Genomic DNA, 17,803 nt, shown 5'->3' with positions numbered 1-17,803 from the left:
TGCGAGCCTCTCTCATCTGCGCAGCTTCCCGGCTTTGCGCGGCTCGGCTTCGCGCGCTCCGCGGTCTCCACGCTTAACCCTTTCGCGTCTGAACCACGGCCTACGCCAGCCCCGTTCCCTATCTACTCACGCCCCGTGCTCTCTCTGCACGCGGCGGCTTCCGCGAGTAACACAGCGTAGCTTACGTGTCCGCCACTAGGATTCAATCTAAGTTCCCCGGGCTAGCCTGGCGAATTCAACCCAGCGTACGTCTCCGCCCCACGGTTTGGCTTCCCGTCCTTTGCTCCCCGGGCTAATCAGACGGATCCCAATCTGGCTTGCGTCTCAGCTTCTGGTTTCAACTTTTCGCCCCCTATTCCCGGGCTAACTTGAGAATCCCAAAGTGGCTTTCGTTTCCGCCTCGGCCTGCCCCCCGCGGCTTCAATTTCCCTAACATTTTTCTCTACCCGGTATGTTTCCCCAAGCTTTCTTCCAACAATACTCCTCCCTCATTTCTCCTGGCCTCTCCCCACAGTCTGCATCCGAGTCTGTTTGTTCTAGCTTTCACTTTCGCTTTCGACCTTAGAGATTTCTCCCAGCTTCCCCCCGTAGTCCGTATCCGAATCTATGCCTAGGCTTTCAATAGCTTTTCCCTAGGCTGTTTGCTAGTCTCTCTCTCCGGTAATTTCCCAGTTCTTCCCGTTTCTTCCCTCCTAGGTTTCCTATCCGTCCTAAGTTTCCTATCCGTCCTAGGTTTTCTATCCGAGTCAGGTTTCCTATCCGAGCTAGGTTTCCTATCCGAGTCAGGTTTCCTATCCGAGTCACGGCACCATTATGTCGCTCCCCCTCTTCGTGGAGGAGCAACCAGGACCCTGCGCTGTTCTTTCGTCTGCTCGGCCCTCCCCGGGTTTGCTGCTGGTTTTTCCCGGGTTGGCTACTATCCCTTCCACCTCCGTGGAAGGGCAGTTCCCCCTGGCCGCATTCCCCACTTCCGCAGGGGAGCGGCACACCGCCGGCCGGTTCTCTCGGGGGCTGCACGGGTTCCCTTAGATGTTCCCCATAGATGTTCCTGGTGCATGCCGTCTCTCTCCTCCTTTATAGTCCTCCTCCGCCAATCCTAACTCGGCTGCCCACACGCCGAGTACGCTGCTCTCCAATCAGGAGCAAGTCCTACAATTTATTAGTTGAACTGGAGGCAGCTGTGCGGAAGCTGTTTACTTCTCTCCCAGCGCCATATTGTGGGAGAGCAGATGCATAGAATAAGTCTTAATTCGAGTAACAGTCTAGTCCGGATTGCTCCCCACAGGATCAGTGCAGTGTGCCGGCCGTAGCGGCCATTTGGGGAGTGAACCAATGGAAGGAAGACCTTGCTCTCTGTCTCTCTTTCTCTAACTCTGCCTGTCAAAAAAAAAAATAAATAAACAATTAGGGGCCAGCGTTGTGCCTAGCAGGTAAAGATGCTACCTGCAACACCGGCATTCCATATGCGTGCTGCTTTGAGTCCTGGCTGCTCCACTTGTCATCCAGCTCCCTGCTAATGCGCCTGGGAAAGCAGTGGCTGGTGCTTAGGAACCCTGCACCTATGTGGGAGACCTGGAAGAAGCTACTGGCTCTGGCCCGGCCCAGCCCAGCCCCAGCCATTGTGGCCATCTGGGGAGTGAAGCAGCAGACAGAAGACCTCTCTCCCTGTCTTTCCTTCTCTCTCTATATATATATATATCTATGCCCTTCAAATAAATAAAATAAATTTTAAAAAAATAAACAATTAAAACAATCTGGAAGGGCTGGCACTGTGGTGTAGTGGGTTAAGCCACTGCCTGTCATGCTGACATACCTTATGGGCACTGGTTCATGTCCCAGATGCTCCATTTCCCATCCAGTTCCTTGCTAATGTGCCTAGGAAAGCAGTAGATGGTGGCCCAAGTGCTTGGGCCTCTGCACCCACATAGGAAACCCCATATGAAGCTCCTGGCTCCTGGCTTTGGCTATTATAGCCATCTATGGAGTGAGTCAATGGAGATAGAAGATATCACTCTCTTTCTCTATGTCACTCTCCCACACCCCCCCGGAACTCTTCCTTTCAAATAAAACAAAATTTTAAAAACAAAAAACCTGGAGTCCTAGCACCCAGATATAGACACAGTTAATATTTTTTTTTAAGACAAAATATTGGAGCCCGCATCGTGCATGGCAGGTAAAGCTGCCGCCTGTGATGCCGGCATCCCATACAAGCATCAGTTCATGTCCCTGCTGCTCCACTTCCCATCCAGCTCCCTACTAATGGCCTGGGGAAAGCGGCAGAAGCTGGCCCAAGTGTTTGGGCCCCTGCCACTCATGTGGGAGAACTGGATGAAGCTCCTGGCTCCTGGCTTCGGCTTGGTCTAGCTTGGGCCACTGTGGTCATTTGGAGAGTGAACCAGCTGATGAAAGGTCTCTGCCTCTCTCTCCATAACTCTGATTTTCAAAATAAATAAATAAATAAATAAATTTTTAGAAAAAACAACAAACAAAATATTTATTTTATTTATATGACAGAGTTACACAGGGAGAGGGCGAGATCTTCCATATGCTATTTCACTCCCCAAATGGCTGCAATAGCTGGGGCTTGGCCAGACAGAAGCCAGGAGCCCAGAACCCCATCCAGGTCTCCCATGTGGTGGCAGGGGCCTAGTCACTTTGGCCTTCTTCTGCTGCTTTTCCAGGCACATTAGCAGGACGCTGGATTAGAATTGGAGCAGCTGGGACTCAAACTAGCAATCATACGGGATGCAGGCGTTGCAGCCTGCTGCTTAACCTGCTACACCACAACGCCGGCCCCAATACTTTCTTCTTAACAGGCCTGTGGAGGCCATCACTATGGCATAGCAGGTAAAGCTACCACCCACAGTGCCGGAATCCCATATGGGCGCTGGTTCAAGTCCTGGCGGCTCAACTTCCAATCCAGCTCTCTGCTATGACCTGGGAAAGCAGTAGATGATGGCCCATGTCCTTGGGCCCCTGTACCTGCGTGGGAGACCCAGAAGAAACTCCTGGCTCCTGGCTTCAGATCACCATTGTGGCCATCTGAGGAGTAAACCAGCAGATGGAAGTCTCTCTCTCTCTCTCTCTCTCTCTCTCTCTGCCTTTCAATACATAAATACATCTTTAAAAAAAATTGGCCTGTGATATACCATTTTGCAAAGTATTATTGTGAAAGGTTCTCTGTGTCGCTACGCTCTCCTCAAAGGCATCGTCTATACTTACTGCAGGTGTGGGCACTGAGGGCAGCAGGTTAAGGCCCTGCCTGGGATGCCCATGTCCCATATCACAGTGCCAGTTTGAGTGCTGGCTACGTCACTTCCCATCAAAACAGTGGACAAGGGCCAAGTACTTGGGTTCCTGCCACCCATGAGGGAGACCTGGATGGAGTCCTAGCTCCTGGCTTTAGCCTGGCAAGGCCCTGGCTGTTGTGACCCTCTGGGGAGTCAATCAGCAGATGAAAGCTCTCTCTCTCCCTCTTTCAATCTCCCTTTCCCTATTTCTCTCTCTGTAACGCTTCCTTTCAAGAAAATAATATTAAAAAAAAAAAAAAAAAAAAAAGACTTCAGAGCCAGCACTATGGCCTAGGGGGTAAAGCTGTGGCCTGCAATGCCGGCATCCCATACGGGCGATGGTTCGAGACCCGGCTGCCCCACTTCTGATCCAGCTCTCTGCTATGGCCTGGGAAAGCAGTAGAAGATGGTCCAAGTGTTTGGGCCCCTGTACCCGTGTGGGAGACCTGGAAGAAGCTCCTGGCTTCGAATCAGCTAATTGGGGAGTGAACCAGCAGATGGAAGACCTCTCTCTCTCTGCCTCACCTTCTCTCTGTGTGTGACTCTGACTTTTAAATAAATAAATAAATAAATCTTTTAAAAAATGACTTCATAATAGGAAAAAATAAGAGCAACCTCACTGAGGCGCTGTGTCAAGCATTTTATTTCCATGATTTCCATTAATCTTCAAACTCTCCATGCCCTCTAGGAAAATAAAGCTCAGCTATGGGTAAAAATCACTGTTGGGAGAGGCTGTTTTGAAGGATCAGAGAGCTCAAGTACCTGGCAAAAGCACACCACTCAACACAGGACGGACAGGAATTCAAAATCAAGGCCATCTGCTTGGAACTGTGAAAGTCTGATCACCATGCTGTTTCCCCGTCAAGGCCACCACAGCCTGTTAAAGCCGGCTGCAGTCGCCGGGCGCCCCGGCAGCAAGCAGGGCCAGGAGGAACGTCCCACATCAGCCCCCGGGAGCACCTCCCTCTCCACCGGAAACTCTTCTTGATTTGGCAGACTCAACTTTCTAACACACCTGTCTCTATACAGCATCTCTATTTTCAGTCCATCAGGAACTGACATTTCTGTAAAATCCAATGAAAACTAATTCCTAGAAATAAGAAGTGAAACACACAGAAGACACAAGCCCCAGGTGGTTAAAACGGTAAATCTTATGTATGTTTTACCACGATTTAAAAAAATACGTGCCTCATCTTTAAAGTTGTTAGATTCGATCTGACATTGTCAAGTGGCTGTAGAGGTTTCTAGAAGCTTCCTCTCTGTTTCTGTGCTGATACAACAGGAAGCAGAGGAGCCTGGGGACTGCCTGGAGGGAGGGCTGAACCCTGAGTGGCGCTGCTCCGCACGGAGCCTTTGTGAGCTGTCCCTGAGCATCCAAGGGAGTTAGTTCCAAGATGCCCTGCGGATGCCGACGTCCACAGATGCTCAGGCCACTTACACCCAACGGCACAGCATTTCCCATGAGCCACGCACACCCTCCTGGACACTGGACACCGCCTCTATGTGACCTTATCACACACCGTGAACGCCTTGTAAATAGCTGTTAGATGGCACTGCTTAGGGAATAAAGAGTCTGTGCATGCCCAGTACATACACAGTTCTTTGCCCCTAAATATTTTCAATTTGAAGTTGGTTGTATCCACAGATGCAGAATCCACAGATGTGGGGGCTGGGGGGCTGACTGTGCCACATTTATGTTTACTTGGGTTCCCGCCCCAGACAGGGAGCCCCACCCATGGCTGGCTCACGACTGAATCTCTGGCTCTGTGCCCTGGGCACTCCTGGGTGACTCAGGCCCGGGCCCAGGGGCTGAGAGAAACGACTCACCACTGGGAACCAGGAGCAGGCTTTTCACGATGCTTCGGAGTGGTCCAAGGCTGATCTGATTGGTGGCAGCAAATTCTGAGAGCTGAGCCAGAAACCGTTCCACCTGCAGAGGACAGCACAAACCAGGCTTCACTCCCCACGGCCCTCAGCGCCACACCCCGCGCTCAGGATCCTCGCGGTGCGGTGCACTTTACCTCCTTGGGCTCGGTCAGGAAGTGGAAAAGCACTTCTGTCAGCGCTGAGAACTGCTGTGAAGAGAACACCACATGGCATGAGTAAACGTCTTCCTCAGGGTCAGAGTGCCACATCCCATTAGCCACAGACCCTTGAGAGAAAGGAGCCGGGACAGACGCTGATACCCATTTTGCCAGTCTTAAAGGCATAAATATCCACAATACGCACCAGCAGGCTCTCCAGATCTGTGTCACTACATTGTCTGAAAAGCACGCATATTGTGCTGCGATCCTAGGAGACACACACCGGGAGGCACAGGTGCACACCTACATCTCTAGGGTCCAAATACACATAACACATGTGCAACCACGCACACACACGTATGCAAACATCACAGACATGCAAACAGGCTGAGGGGGCGACCACTGGAACCAACAGCAGTGACCTCTCTGTGACTCTGGATGATTCGGATGCTCTTCTGCTTTGCCTATCCATATTTTCTGGATTCCCTTCACAACAATGAACATAACGTTACTCACACATCAAAATGGCAGACTGTAACACTTTGCTGTACACTGCCTTAGGACAGGCTCTGGTTTGTGCAAGTTAACCTTCTACTCTCTACGCTGGCACTGTATAGTTAGGGACAGCATGCTGGTGTCCCGGTTGGGGGTGGGGATGCATATGTTGAAGCCCTGACTTCCGGTGTGACTGTATCTGGAGACAGGGCTTGGGGGGTGATATGAGGTTAAATGAGAGTAGAGAGTGGGGCTCGAATCCCCACAGGGCTGGTGCTCTTATGAGAAGAGGAAGAGACTCCAGAGCTCTCCTGGCCATGTAAGGATCCAGCAGGAAGGAAGCCATCTACAAGGCGAAAGCAAACCCTCGCCAGGAACCAAACTAGCTCGCACTTGGTCCTGCACCGCCCACCTCCAGGGCTGTGAGAAATCAGTCTGCTGTTTAAGCCACCCAGTCAAGGGTATTTTGCTATGGTAGCCTGAGCAGAGACATCCACCATTACCTTCCTGCGTCCCCTCTCAAATGGCTATAATAACAGCTCACAGGGGAAACAGAGACGCCAACGTCTGAAAGCCCCACACACAGAGGCTGCTGTTTGGCACAGAGTAAGTTGTCACCTGGGAGGACCACAGTCTAACTGCAGCACCTGGTTCCAGTCCCGGGTCCTCCACTTCTGCACATCAGCTTTCTGAAGCAGATGATGACTAAAGTACTTGGGCACTCGCTCCCCATACAGGACACCCAAACTGAGTTCCAAGGTCCTGGCTTTGTCCTGACCCAGTCTGGCTGTTGCAGGCATTTGAAGACTGGACCAGTAGATGGAAGATCCCTCTCTGTCTCTCTCTCTGACTTTCAAATAAAATGGAGGGGGGAAAAAAACAGGGGAAAATAAAAATGCAAATAAGTCAAAGGCCCAGATGTGGGTCAGTGTGCTGCCACTGACCGCTGAGGTGAGCCTGGGCAAGCCCCTGAGGCTGCTGTCTCGGTCCCCACAGGGAAGGCAGAGGTAACACAGCTTCCAGAGCACTGAAGCCAAAGCCCCCAGCACAGGGTCAAGCTAGAAGCTACACAAACAGCTGCAATGACCAGTCATAATTACATAACTGGAGCCACTAGGCCACTTGCTCCACCTTCCAGGAGAAATCATCCAAAAAAAAAAAAAAAAAAAAAAAGATGCTAAACAGACACTTCAGACCTAAGTCCCCAAAGCTGTACCTGCAGCATGGCTGTCAAACCCACCTGCCTCTCTGGCTATCACACACTAACTAAATTCCATGTACATATGGGCCAGGGCCCTGCAAAATCTTACTCTAAAATTTTTAAATATGAAACTAGTGGGACTGGCGCTGTAGCACAGCAGCTACAAAATAAAGCTGCTGCCTGCAGCACCGGCATCCCATGTGGGTGCCAGTTCGAGTCTCAGCTGCTCCACTTCCGATCCAACTCCCTGCTCATGCACCTGGGAGAGCAGCGGAAGATGGCACATGATGTGGGAGACCTGGAAGAAGCTCCCGGCTCCTGGCTTCAGCCTGGAGCAGCCTAGCCATTGTGGCCATTTAGGGAGTAAACCAGTGGATGGAAGATTCCTCTGTCTCTGCCTTTCAAATAAATAAATAAATACATAAATCTTAAATAAAATATGAAACTCATCTTTGAAAATACAAAAGTAATACATGTGGGAGAGTAATACATGTGTAACTCTGACTTTCAAGTAAATAAATAAATCTTTTTAAAAAATTAAAGTGCCTGGTTCAAGTTCCTGCTACTCTGCTTCAGATGCGGCTTCCTTCCTGCCAATGTGCAGGAACTTGGGTTCCTGCTATCCACGTGGGAGAGCCAGATGGAGTTCTAGGCTTTTGGCTTCAGCCTGGCCCAGCCCCAGCTGCTGCACACATCTGGGGAGTGAATCAAGAGATGGAAGCTTGCTTTCTCTCTTCCTCTCTCTCTTCTCTCTCTCTTGCTCTGCTTTTAAATAGATTTTAAAAAAATTTTAAAGCCAAAAGACCAATATCCTGTCATTTGCAACAACATGGTGAATCTAGAGGACATTATGTCAAGAGAAATAAACCAGATACAGAACCACTCACTGCCTGATCTCACTCATCAGCGGAATCTAAAAAAGCTGACCTCATAGAAGCAGCGCACAGAGGCCGGCGCTGTGCCACAGCCAGAGCAGCTGCTGCTGACGTCTGCACCCCACATCAGAGCACGGGTTCAAGTCCTGGCTGCTCTGCTTCCCACCCAGATCCCTGCTGATGCGCCTAAGAAAGCAGCGGAAGATGGCCCGAGTGCCTGGGCCCTGGCAGACCTGGAAGCAGCCCTGGCTCCTGGCTTCAGCCCGGCCTAGCCTCGTCCATTACAGCCATTGGGGAGTGAATCAGCTGATTTAAGATCTTCCTCTCTCTCTCTCTCTGTTGTCCTGCCTTTTCTCTTTTTTTCCAAAGGTTTATTTATTTACTTATTTGAAAGAGTTACACAGAGAGAGAAGGAGAGGCAGAGAGAGAGGGGTCTTCCATCTGCTGGTTCACTCCCCAGTCGGCCGCAATGGCCGGAGCTGTGCCGATCTTGAAGCCAAGAGCCAGGAGTTTCTTCCAGGTCTCCCACTGCTTTAACCTGCTGTGCCACAGCACTGGCCCCTCTGCATTTTTTAAAAGATGTATTATTTATTGAAAGGCAGAATGGGGGCTGGCGCTGTGGCCATGGAATGGAAGACCTCTCTTTCTCTGTCTCTACCTCTCTGTGTAACTCTTTCAAATAAATAAAATAAATCTTAAAAAAAATTTAAAAATGCAGGGCTGGCGCTGTGTCATAGCAGGTAAAGCCGCAGACTGCAGTGCTGGCATCCCATATGGGCGCTGGTTCGAGTCCCAGCCGCTCCACTTCCGATCCAGCTCTCTGCTATGGCCTGGGATGGCAGTGGAGGATGGCCCAAGTCTTTGGGCCCCTGCGCCCGTGTCAGAGACTGGGAAGCTGCTCCTGGCTCCTGGCTTCGGATCAGCACATCTCCAGCTATTGCAGCCATCTGAGGGGAATGAACCAGTGGATGGAAGATTCTCTCTCTCTCTCTGCCTCTCTGTAATGCTGCCTTTCAAATAAATAAATATATAAATCTTTTTTAAAAGAATAAAAAAAATGCAGACAGTGGATATGAAGTGTTCTCATCACAAAAATGATAACTATCCAAGGAATTGCATTTGTTAATTAATTATCTACATATAACTGTTCCATAAAGCGTATATTCCAAATCATGTTGTACATGATATATACAATCTCATGCCAATTTTTTTTAAAAGATTTATTTATTTACCTGAAAGGTTGAAAGGTAGAGAGAAAGAGAAAGAGAGAGAGAAAAAAAGTCTTCTATCTGCTGGTTCACTCCCCAAGTGGCTGCAATGGCAAGGAAGGACTAGACCAGGCCAAAGCCAGGAGCTAAGAGCTTCATGTAGATCTCCCACATGGGTGCAGGGGCCCAATCACTTGGCCTAGCTTCTGTCACTTTCCCAGGCACATTAGCAGGGAGCTGGATTGGAAGTGGAGCAGCCAGGATAGGAACAGGTGGTGGCTTAACTTGTTATACCACAGCCCCATGTCAAATCTTTAATTAAAAAAAAAAAAAAGGAAAAATTAAAAAGAAACCCTCACAAGAAAGAGAGAGAGAGAGAGAGAGAGAGAGAGAGAGAGAGAGAGAGAAGGAGGAGATCCAGTCAGATGCCCAACTTCTTAGGCCCCCTCTGCAAACCTTGCCTTGGGCACTGAGAATAAGGAACACAAAATGGCTAGCAGATAAAGTTCCTTGAGGGCTGTGTATTATCACAGCACCTTAAATATTTTAAGTGCCCGGTATCTGCAGAATATATCTTCTCCCCTAGCTGCCTCTCCCTGGAATGCTCACCCCACCCTCCGGGACTATCCATGCCTATCACAATCTTAACCACTCTCAGCAGTAAACACAGAAGAGATGGTCAAGGTCACTCTGGAATAGAGAAATGCAGGTCAGTAAAACAGAGATCCCACTTTCCACTTATCAGCTCTGCAAACACAGAAGTTTGAGGACACCAGAGCTGGTTAAAGTCCAGGAAGCAGACAGGCTGCTGCCCAGGGCACCCTTTCCTGAAGAACATTTCACAGTACACTTTTAAGAAATTGTTCTCCTTGACCCAGTAACTATCTCCTTCATGCATGTTCCAAAAAGCAAATGCTTTACTTCAGATTCAGTCTAGGCATACTACAAAAGCTGTTCTTTGAAAGCACTGTTTTTTGCAAAAATAAACAAGGGAAAGCAATTTAACTGTCTATTACGAGGAGGTACATCCATTTCAAGGCATACCATACAGCTATCAAGCAAAAAGAATGTGGGGGGGTGAGGGGAGGCAGCGCTATGGCACAGTAGGTTAATCCGCCTGCAGTGCCGGCATCCCATATGGGCACTGGTTCTAGTCCTGGTTGCTCCTCTTCCAATCCAGCTCTCTGGCTATGGCCTGGCAAAGCGGTGGAGGATGGCCCAGGTGCTTGGCCCCTGCACCTGCGTGGAAGATCTGGAAGAAGCTCCTGGCTTTGGATCGGCCTAGCTTCAGCAGTTATAGCCACTTGGGGATTGAAACAGCAGATGGGGGACCTTTCTCTCTGTCTCTCCCTCTCAGTGTGTAACTCTAACTCAAATAAATAAATAAAATCTTAAAAAAAAAAAAATGCAGGATCCAGGGCCAGTGTTGTGGTGGAGGTTAAGCCACAACCTGTGATGCCAGCATCCCCTACAGAGCCCAGCTGCTCCACTTCATTTTTTTTTTTTAAGATTTATTTATTTATTTCAAAGGCAGAGTTATAGAGAGGCAGAGGCAGAGAGACAGAGAGAATCCTCCATCCACTGGTTCACTCCCAAAAAGGCTACAACAGCTGAATCTGGGCTGATCCAAAGCAGGAGACATGAGCTTCTTCCGGGTCTCCCACTGGGCCTGGTGCAGGGGCCCACAGACTTGGCCCATCTTCTCCTGCTTGCCCGGGCCATAGCAGACACCTGGATTAGAAGTGGAGCAGCTGAGACTCGAACCAGCACCCATATGAGATGCCGGCACTGCAGGCAGAGGCTTTATCCGCTGTGCCACAGCACCGGCCTCAGCTCCAATTCTGATCTAGCTCCTTGCTAATGTGCCGGAGAACGCAGCGAAGATGGCCCAAGTCCTTGAGCCTCTGTGCGCACGTGGGAGACCTGGAAGAAGCTCTTGGCTCCTGGCTCTGGCCTGGCCCAGCCTTTGCCATTGCAGCCATTTGGGGAGTGAACCAGGAAATGGAATCTCTCTCTCTCTCTCTCCCCTCCATTCTCTGTAACTCTGCCTTTCAAATAAACAAATAAATCTAAAAAAAAAAAAAAAAAAAATGAAGCATGCAGATCTGGGGAATCCAGCTTAACTCCACTCCCTGCTAACGCCGAGACTCTGCGAGGCGGCAGCAGTGGCGCAGTCTCTGGGTTCTTGTTGCCCCTGTGGAAGACCTGGATTGAGTTCCAGCCCTGGCCCTCCCTCCTGCACCATTCCACAGCCTCCGCACCCCGCCCCACCCCGCCCCATCCCGCAGCCATTCTGGGCGTCTGGGGAGTGAATCAGCAAATAGATTCTCAACTAAATAAAAGTTCAAAGAAATTTTTAATAATTTTCTAAAAATGCAGATCTTTTTTGCTGAATGGAGGTCATATCCATGATACACTATTAATTTTTTAATAAGGAATAAAATGTGTATTTCAAATTCTTTCATAAACAAAATTCTAAAGGATATCCATATATACGCTGGTAAATGAAGACTTTTTCACTAAAGATACAAAGGAAACTATTACAATGACCATTTCTGAGCGTAAGGGAAATGCACATCTTACTTCTTTTTTTTTTTTTTTTTTTTTTTTTAATTTTTGACAGGCAGAGTGGACAGTGAGAGAGAGAGACAGAGAGAAAGGTCTTCCTTTGCTGTTGGTTCACCCTCCAATGGCCGCCGCGGCCGGCGCGCTGCGGCCGGCGCACCGCGCTGATCCGATGGCAGGAGCCAGGAGCCTGGTGCTTTTCCTGGTCTCCCATGGGGTGCAGGGCCCAAGCACCTGGGCCATCCTCCACTGCACTCCCTGGCCACAGCAGAGAGCTGGCCTGGAAGAGGGGCAACCGGGACAGAATCCGGCGCCCCAACCGGGACTAGAACCCGGTGTGCCGGCGCCGCTAGGCGGAGGATTAGCCTAGTGAGCCGCGGCGCCGGCACATCTTACTTCTATACTTTCATATACTGTCAGACTTTCCCAACTGGTGTGTTGCTCTTGTTTCCTTTTTTTTTTTTAAAGATTTATTTATTTGAAAGACAGAGTTACAGAGAGAGGTAGAGACAGAGAGAGGGTTCTTCCATCCACTGTTTCACTCCCCAGATGGCCGCAGTGGTAGGAGCTGAGCTGATCGGAAGTCAGGAGCTTCTTCTGGGGCTCCCATGTGGGTGCAGGGCCAAAGCACTTGGGCCATCTTCTACTGCCTTCCCAGGCCATAGCAGAGAGCTGGCGCCCATATGGGATGCTGGCGCTTCAGGCCAGGGCTTTAACCCGCTGTGCCACAGCGCAGGCCCCGCTCTTGTTTCTAGTAAAGACAGAGGATCGTGGACCATGTGTCTTCATATTTTTCTGAATGTACGCTCTCATAACCATCCTAAAAACTGGTTATTTTAAATTCCTACCTACGTGCAAGGCTCCACGCTACCAGGTGTCAGACGGCACACCACTCACTCTGGTACTACAGTGCTTCTCCGTCTTCCTTTTTGATTTTTAAAGATTTATTTATTTATCTGAAAGAGTTACAAAGACAGAGGGAGAGATCTTCCATCTGCTGGTTCACTCCCCAAATGGATGTAATAGCTGGAGCTGGGTCAGGCCAAAGCCAGGTGCCAGGGGCTTCTCCCGGGTCTCCCATGTAAGTGGGAGGACCAAAGCACCTGGGCCATCTTTTGCTGCTTTCCCAGGCCCATTAGCAGGAAATTGGATAGGAAGTGGCGCAGCCAAGACTGGAGCTGGAGCTCACACAGGATGCCAGCATCCCAGGCAGCGGCGGCTTCACCCACTGTACCACGTCGGTCCCTGCTTCTTCACTTTGTGACCTGCCCTAGGAGATCACAGCTTTGCCAGGACAAGTGACTGTGTCTATCAATTTTTCCTAAAACTCACTGGGAGTAGGAGCTCTCCAGTAGATAGCAAGCATTCAGGTAGATACCCACTGAATCAGCAGTGGTATATAACTTGATGCCAGGGCCAGCGCCGCAGCTCACTAGGCTAATCCTCTACCTTGCGGCGCCGGCACACCGGGTTCTAGTCCCGGTTGCCCCTCTTCCAGGCCAGCTCCCTGCTGTGGCCAGGGAGTGCAGTAGAGAATGGCCCAAGTACTTGGGCCCTGCACCCTATGGGAGACCAGGAGAAGCACCTGGCTCCTGCCATCAGATCAGCGCGGTGCGCCGGCCGCAGCGCGCCGGCTGCGGCGGCCATTGGAGGGTGAACCAACGGCAAAGGAAGACCTTTCTCCCTGTCTCTCTCTCTCACTGTCCACTCTGTCAAATAAATAAATAAATAAATAAATAAATAAATAACTTGATGCCAAGTTAATACCATGCTTTTACTCCTTGAGACCTGTGCCTCAGACTTCAAAGTAAATGTGACTGATAGAGTGGCACGTGGAGAAGTCTGTTCATCCAGCGAAGGAGGGGAAACAGTCCAAGTGACTCTGCTAAGTTCCTTACTGTACTCAGTAGTGTAACTATAGTCTCTAAAAATTAATTATGCATTTCAAAATAACTACATGATGTCCATTTAAAAATGTAAAAACAGCACTCTGCACTTAACAAAGCAAAGGTTTTGTGTGTTTTGAGATTAGAAGCTGAGTCCAGCCCAGATGGGAAGGAAGTGACTCAGATTCTCCACTACTATCAAGTTGGAGGTAGCCCGGGGGGATACACACACACCCACACCCACACCCACACCCACACCCACACCCACACCCACACCCACACCCACACAATCCAGGAGCTTTACAAACATCTCAAGTTTCTTTTCTTTCTTTTTTTTTTTTTAAGATTTTTACTTATTTGAGAGAGAGAGTTACAGACAGAGAGAGGGAAAGACAGAGAGAGGTCTTTCATCCATGGTTCATTCCCCAAAGGGCCACAATAGCCAGAGCTGGGCCTATCTTAAGCCAGGAGCCAGGAGCTTCTTCCGCTTCTCCCACGTGGGTGCAGGGGCCCAAGCACTTGGGCCATCTTCTACTGCTTTCCCAGGTCATAGACAGAGAGCTGGATCTGAAGAGGAGCAGCCGGGACTAGAACCGGCGCCCATATGGGATGCTGGCACCACAGGTGGAGGCTTAGCCACTATGCCACAGTGCTGGCCCCAACGTCTGAGTTTTTTAGCAACAGAATCTTTGATTCTCCACACAGAAATCTTCCAGAGAACACTGGCGCCACGTAGAAGCTGAGCTACCTCCTTAGTCTGAAGGCAGATATCCTGGACTCCTGGCTCCTTCACTTCCTGGCTGCCTGGTCACTTTATTTCCCTGAACCATTTTTCTCACCTGTAAGACGGGAATAATAAAGACCTACAACTGTATTGTCCAGTCCAGTAGCTACCAGCCACATGAGCACGAGAAAAGGGCTAGTCTGATTTGGGATGCGCTCTTAGTATAAAGTATATACCAGATTTAGAAAATTTAGTAGGAAAAACTGAAATACCTCAGCCAACACTGTAGCACAGTATGTTAAGCAGCTGCCTGAGCTGCTGGCTTCTGCCTCAGTTCAGTGCCAGTTGAAGTCTCAGCTGCTCTGCTCCCAATCCAGCTGCCTGCTAACGTGCCTGGGAAAGCAGAAGATGGCCCAAGTGCTTGGGCCCCTGCCACTCACATGGGAGACCCAGATGCAGTTCCTGGTCCCTGGCTTCAGCCTGGCCCAGACTTGGCTGTTGGGCTGTTTGGGGAGTGAATCAACAGATAAAAGATCTCACTCTTCTTCTCCTCTGTCACTTTGCTTTCCAAATAAGTAAATACAGACTGGCACTGTGACTCAGTGGGTTGAGCTGCTGCCTGCAATGCCAGCATCCCATCTGAGTGCCAGATTGAATCCCTGCTGCTCCACTTCTGATCCAGCTCCCTGCTAATGTGCCTGGGAAAGCAACAGAAGGTGGTCCAAGTCCTTGGGCCCCTGCCACTCATGTGGAAGACCCGGATGAACCTCCTGGCTCCTGGCTTGGGACTGGCCATTGCCACCATTTTGGGAGTAAACCAGAGGATGGAAGATCTCTGTCTCCCTCCCTCCCTCCCTCCCTGTCTTTCAAATAAATAATAAATATTATATTATTTATTTGAAAGGCAGAGCGACACAGAGGTTTATTCCCCAAATGCCTGCAACAGCCAGGGCTAGCTCAGACTGAAGCCAGGAGCCAAGAACTCCTTGGTCTTCCACGATGGTATTCAGGAACCCTGGGCTACCACGTACATTAGCAGGGAGCTGAATTGCAAGAACCCAGGCAATATGAGATATGGGATGAAGGCATCCCACACAGCTCAACCCACTGTGCCACAACACCCACCCAGCCAGGCATGTGATAAGCCTGCCTTGTCCAACAGAAATAAATTGTGAGCCATGTTTCTTTCTTTTTTTTTCTCCCTAAGACTGACTTATTTATTTAGAAGGCAGAGTTACAGAGAGAATCTTCTATCTGCTGGTTCACTCCACTACTGGCCATTCCTGGCCAGATCAAAGCCAGCAGGAGTTCCTTCCGGGTTTCCCATGTGGGTAGCAGCCATGCAAGCATTATGGGACGCCAGCGGCACAGAGTGGGTTTACCCGCCACGCCACAGCACTGGGCCCTCAAATAAATAAATCTTAAAATAAAAGAAAATGCCTGATGTCATCTTATCATTACTCTATCAAGAAACAGGAAGTTTGGTTTTTATTCAATAAATAGACCTACATGGGGGGATGAAAGATGAAAGAGGCTGAGGCATGTTCCCGATGGAGCTGGGCTAAGTCATTTTAACCTATTTCTTTGTGTGGCCTTGGGGAATGACCTCAGCATTTGCACCAGCCCAGGGGTGGGCGGCCTGCTGGGCGGACCCCGTCGGCCCCCCAAGGCCACCTCCCGGCGCGCGGCCTCTCCATGGGCACTTCCTGGCTGGGAGCCGGGCGGTCACCCGCGGCCGGCCGAGCCCCAGACCCTGCCCTGCAGGCCTCTGAGGACCCCCCCCCCCCGAACACCGGCTTCCCCCGGTGCTGCGCGCTCCCGGGCTCCCTCCCAAACGCCTCGGCCAGCGCCCCCGCTGCCCAGCCCCGCTCCGGCTCCCGCGCCTTCCGTCGAAGACTCCCCGCAGCCCCTAGGACCCCCCGAAGGCCCCTCGTCCCATCTCTGCGTACCCCACGACGCCCCTGGCCCCCTCAGCTGGAACGAGGCCTTCCGGTTCCGTAAATTCTCCTCAGACCCCAACTCCGCGGACCCCGGCCCACTGCACACCCCGCAAACGCACGCCGGCACCCCTGCACTGCTGCCCACCCCCTCCAAACCCCTGACCCGGGAGCGCGCGGCCTGACGCCGCCCCTCCCCGCGGCGCCCACCGACCCGGCCGGCCGGGCCGCGCGGCCCACCTGAGCGCCGAGCTGGTTCAGCTGCTGCATGTCGCCGCCCACGGCCTCGGGCACCGGGTCCTGCGTGCAGTGCAGGCGGCCCATGGCGCCCTCCTGGCCCCTGCCCCGCAGCGGCCGCCGAGCTCCTCAGCCTAGTCCCCCGCCGCCGCCGCCGCCGCCGCCGCCGGCCTTGCCGCGCGTCCGCAGCCGCACTTTCGCCACGGCGGCGGCCGCCGCGCTCCTCCCCCGCCGTCCCGGGCTGGGGCCGGGGCGCAGTAGCGGCCGGGAACAGGCGCCTCAAGCTGCGCTCGGCCCTTGGCTCCGAGGAGCGGTACGGCCCAACAGAGGAGGCCCCTGCCAGTCCCGCGGGGTGACCCCTGGGTACAGGCGTGGCCTCACAGAAGCTCAGTTTCCGTGTCTGTAAAGTGACAGCTGGGGTGCCCGCTGGGGTGAGTTCCTCCGGCGGCGTCGGGCACACAGGAGGTCGGCTGGCGATGGCTAGCTGCTAGTGCCACTGCTGTTAGCCTTTGGTCACGGTTCGCTGCCCGTCCGCCCCATCCAGGCGCAGGCGGGAGCGGGAGCGACACTCCCAGAGCATGCATCAGCGTGGAACAGCGGGTCGGGACCCCAGGCTGCATCTGTAGCATCTGGCCGGCCAGCTTACTGCAGTGCCGTTGTTGGGCCCCGGTTATGGAGCCTCAGAATTTGCGTTTCTGGGACGTTCTGTTCCCGGAACCATGCTTTGAGAACCTTTGCTGTGGAGGGAAATGGACTCACCAAAGGTTGCTCACAGAAGGGCAGGGCACGGGAGACTGGCCTTTGGCTTGGTTGCTAGGACACTTCTAGAGATGCCCTCATCCCATATCTGAGTGCCTGGGTTTTCCTGCTGATCCACACCCTGGGAGGCAGAAAGCACTTGGGCCCCTGCACCCACGTGTGAGACCAGGATGAAGATCCAGGCTCCTGGCTTTGGCCTGGCCCAGCCCTGGCTGTTGTGTGCATTTGAGGAATCAACAGCAGATCTTTCCCTCTCGGCCTGCCTTTCAAATAAATACAGATTAAAAATAAAAGAAGGGCAAGGGCAGTGTGGGAGTCCAGGGTGAGACAGACGGTCACTGTCATCCAGGAAGCCCATCCTCTCTGCTCAGGGACCTCTCAGCCCCGGGGGACTGTCACCTTGGTCCCCACTGGACAGAGGACCAGATGGAGGTTTGATCCTGGAAACTAGGACCTGACGCGTAAGCCCAAGAGCCTTGAGAGAGGGGAGTGCCTACGAAACCTGGGCTGGAGGAATCTTTGGGAGACTGGCTGGCCTTCCCCATCAAGCTTTCCCCCCTACCATTCCCTAAAAGTCCCTGCTGGGTGGGTTTGAACAAAAC

The 17,803-nt window shown here is 51.6% G+C and overlaps 1 protein-coding gene across 6 annotated transcripts in view; it reads right to left on the bottom strand.

Moving 5' to 3' along the window:
* The window catches only part of COMMD7 (COMM domain containing 7), a 35,674-nt gene extending 18,203 nt beyond the window's left edge, over positions 1 to 17,471 (bottom strand). For 2 of the 6 annotated variants that reach the window (XM_051845096.2, XM_051845094.2), the window contains exons 1-3: positions 16,446 to 17,471; positions 5,312 to 5,365; positions 5,118 to 5,220 (exon numbers count right to left, since the gene is read on the bottom strand). In XM_051845096.2, the coding sequence (XP_051701056.2) occupies positions 5,118 to 5,220; positions 5,312 to 5,365; positions 16,446 to 16,529 (241 nt within the window). In that variant the 5' untranslated portion in view covers positions 16,530 to 17,471. The remainder of the gene's footprint in view (positions 1 to 5,117; positions 5,221 to 5,311; positions 5,366 to 16,445) is intronic. The other 4 variants (XM_051845097.2, XM_051845095.2, XM_070051948.1 and 1 more) reach the window with 2 other exon arrangements.
* Positions 17,472 to 17,803: the final 332 nt, after the last annotated feature.

Source organism: Oryctolagus cuniculus, chromosome 11, assembly GCF_964237555.1.
Source record: "Oryctolagus cuniculus chromosome 11, mOryCun1.1, whole genome shotgun sequence".
NCBI classification, from domain to species: domain Eukaryota; kingdom Metazoa; phylum Chordata; class Mammalia; order Lagomorpha; family Leporidae; genus Oryctolagus; species Oryctolagus cuniculus.
This window is presented reverse-complemented; position numbering and strand designations above follow the sequence as displayed.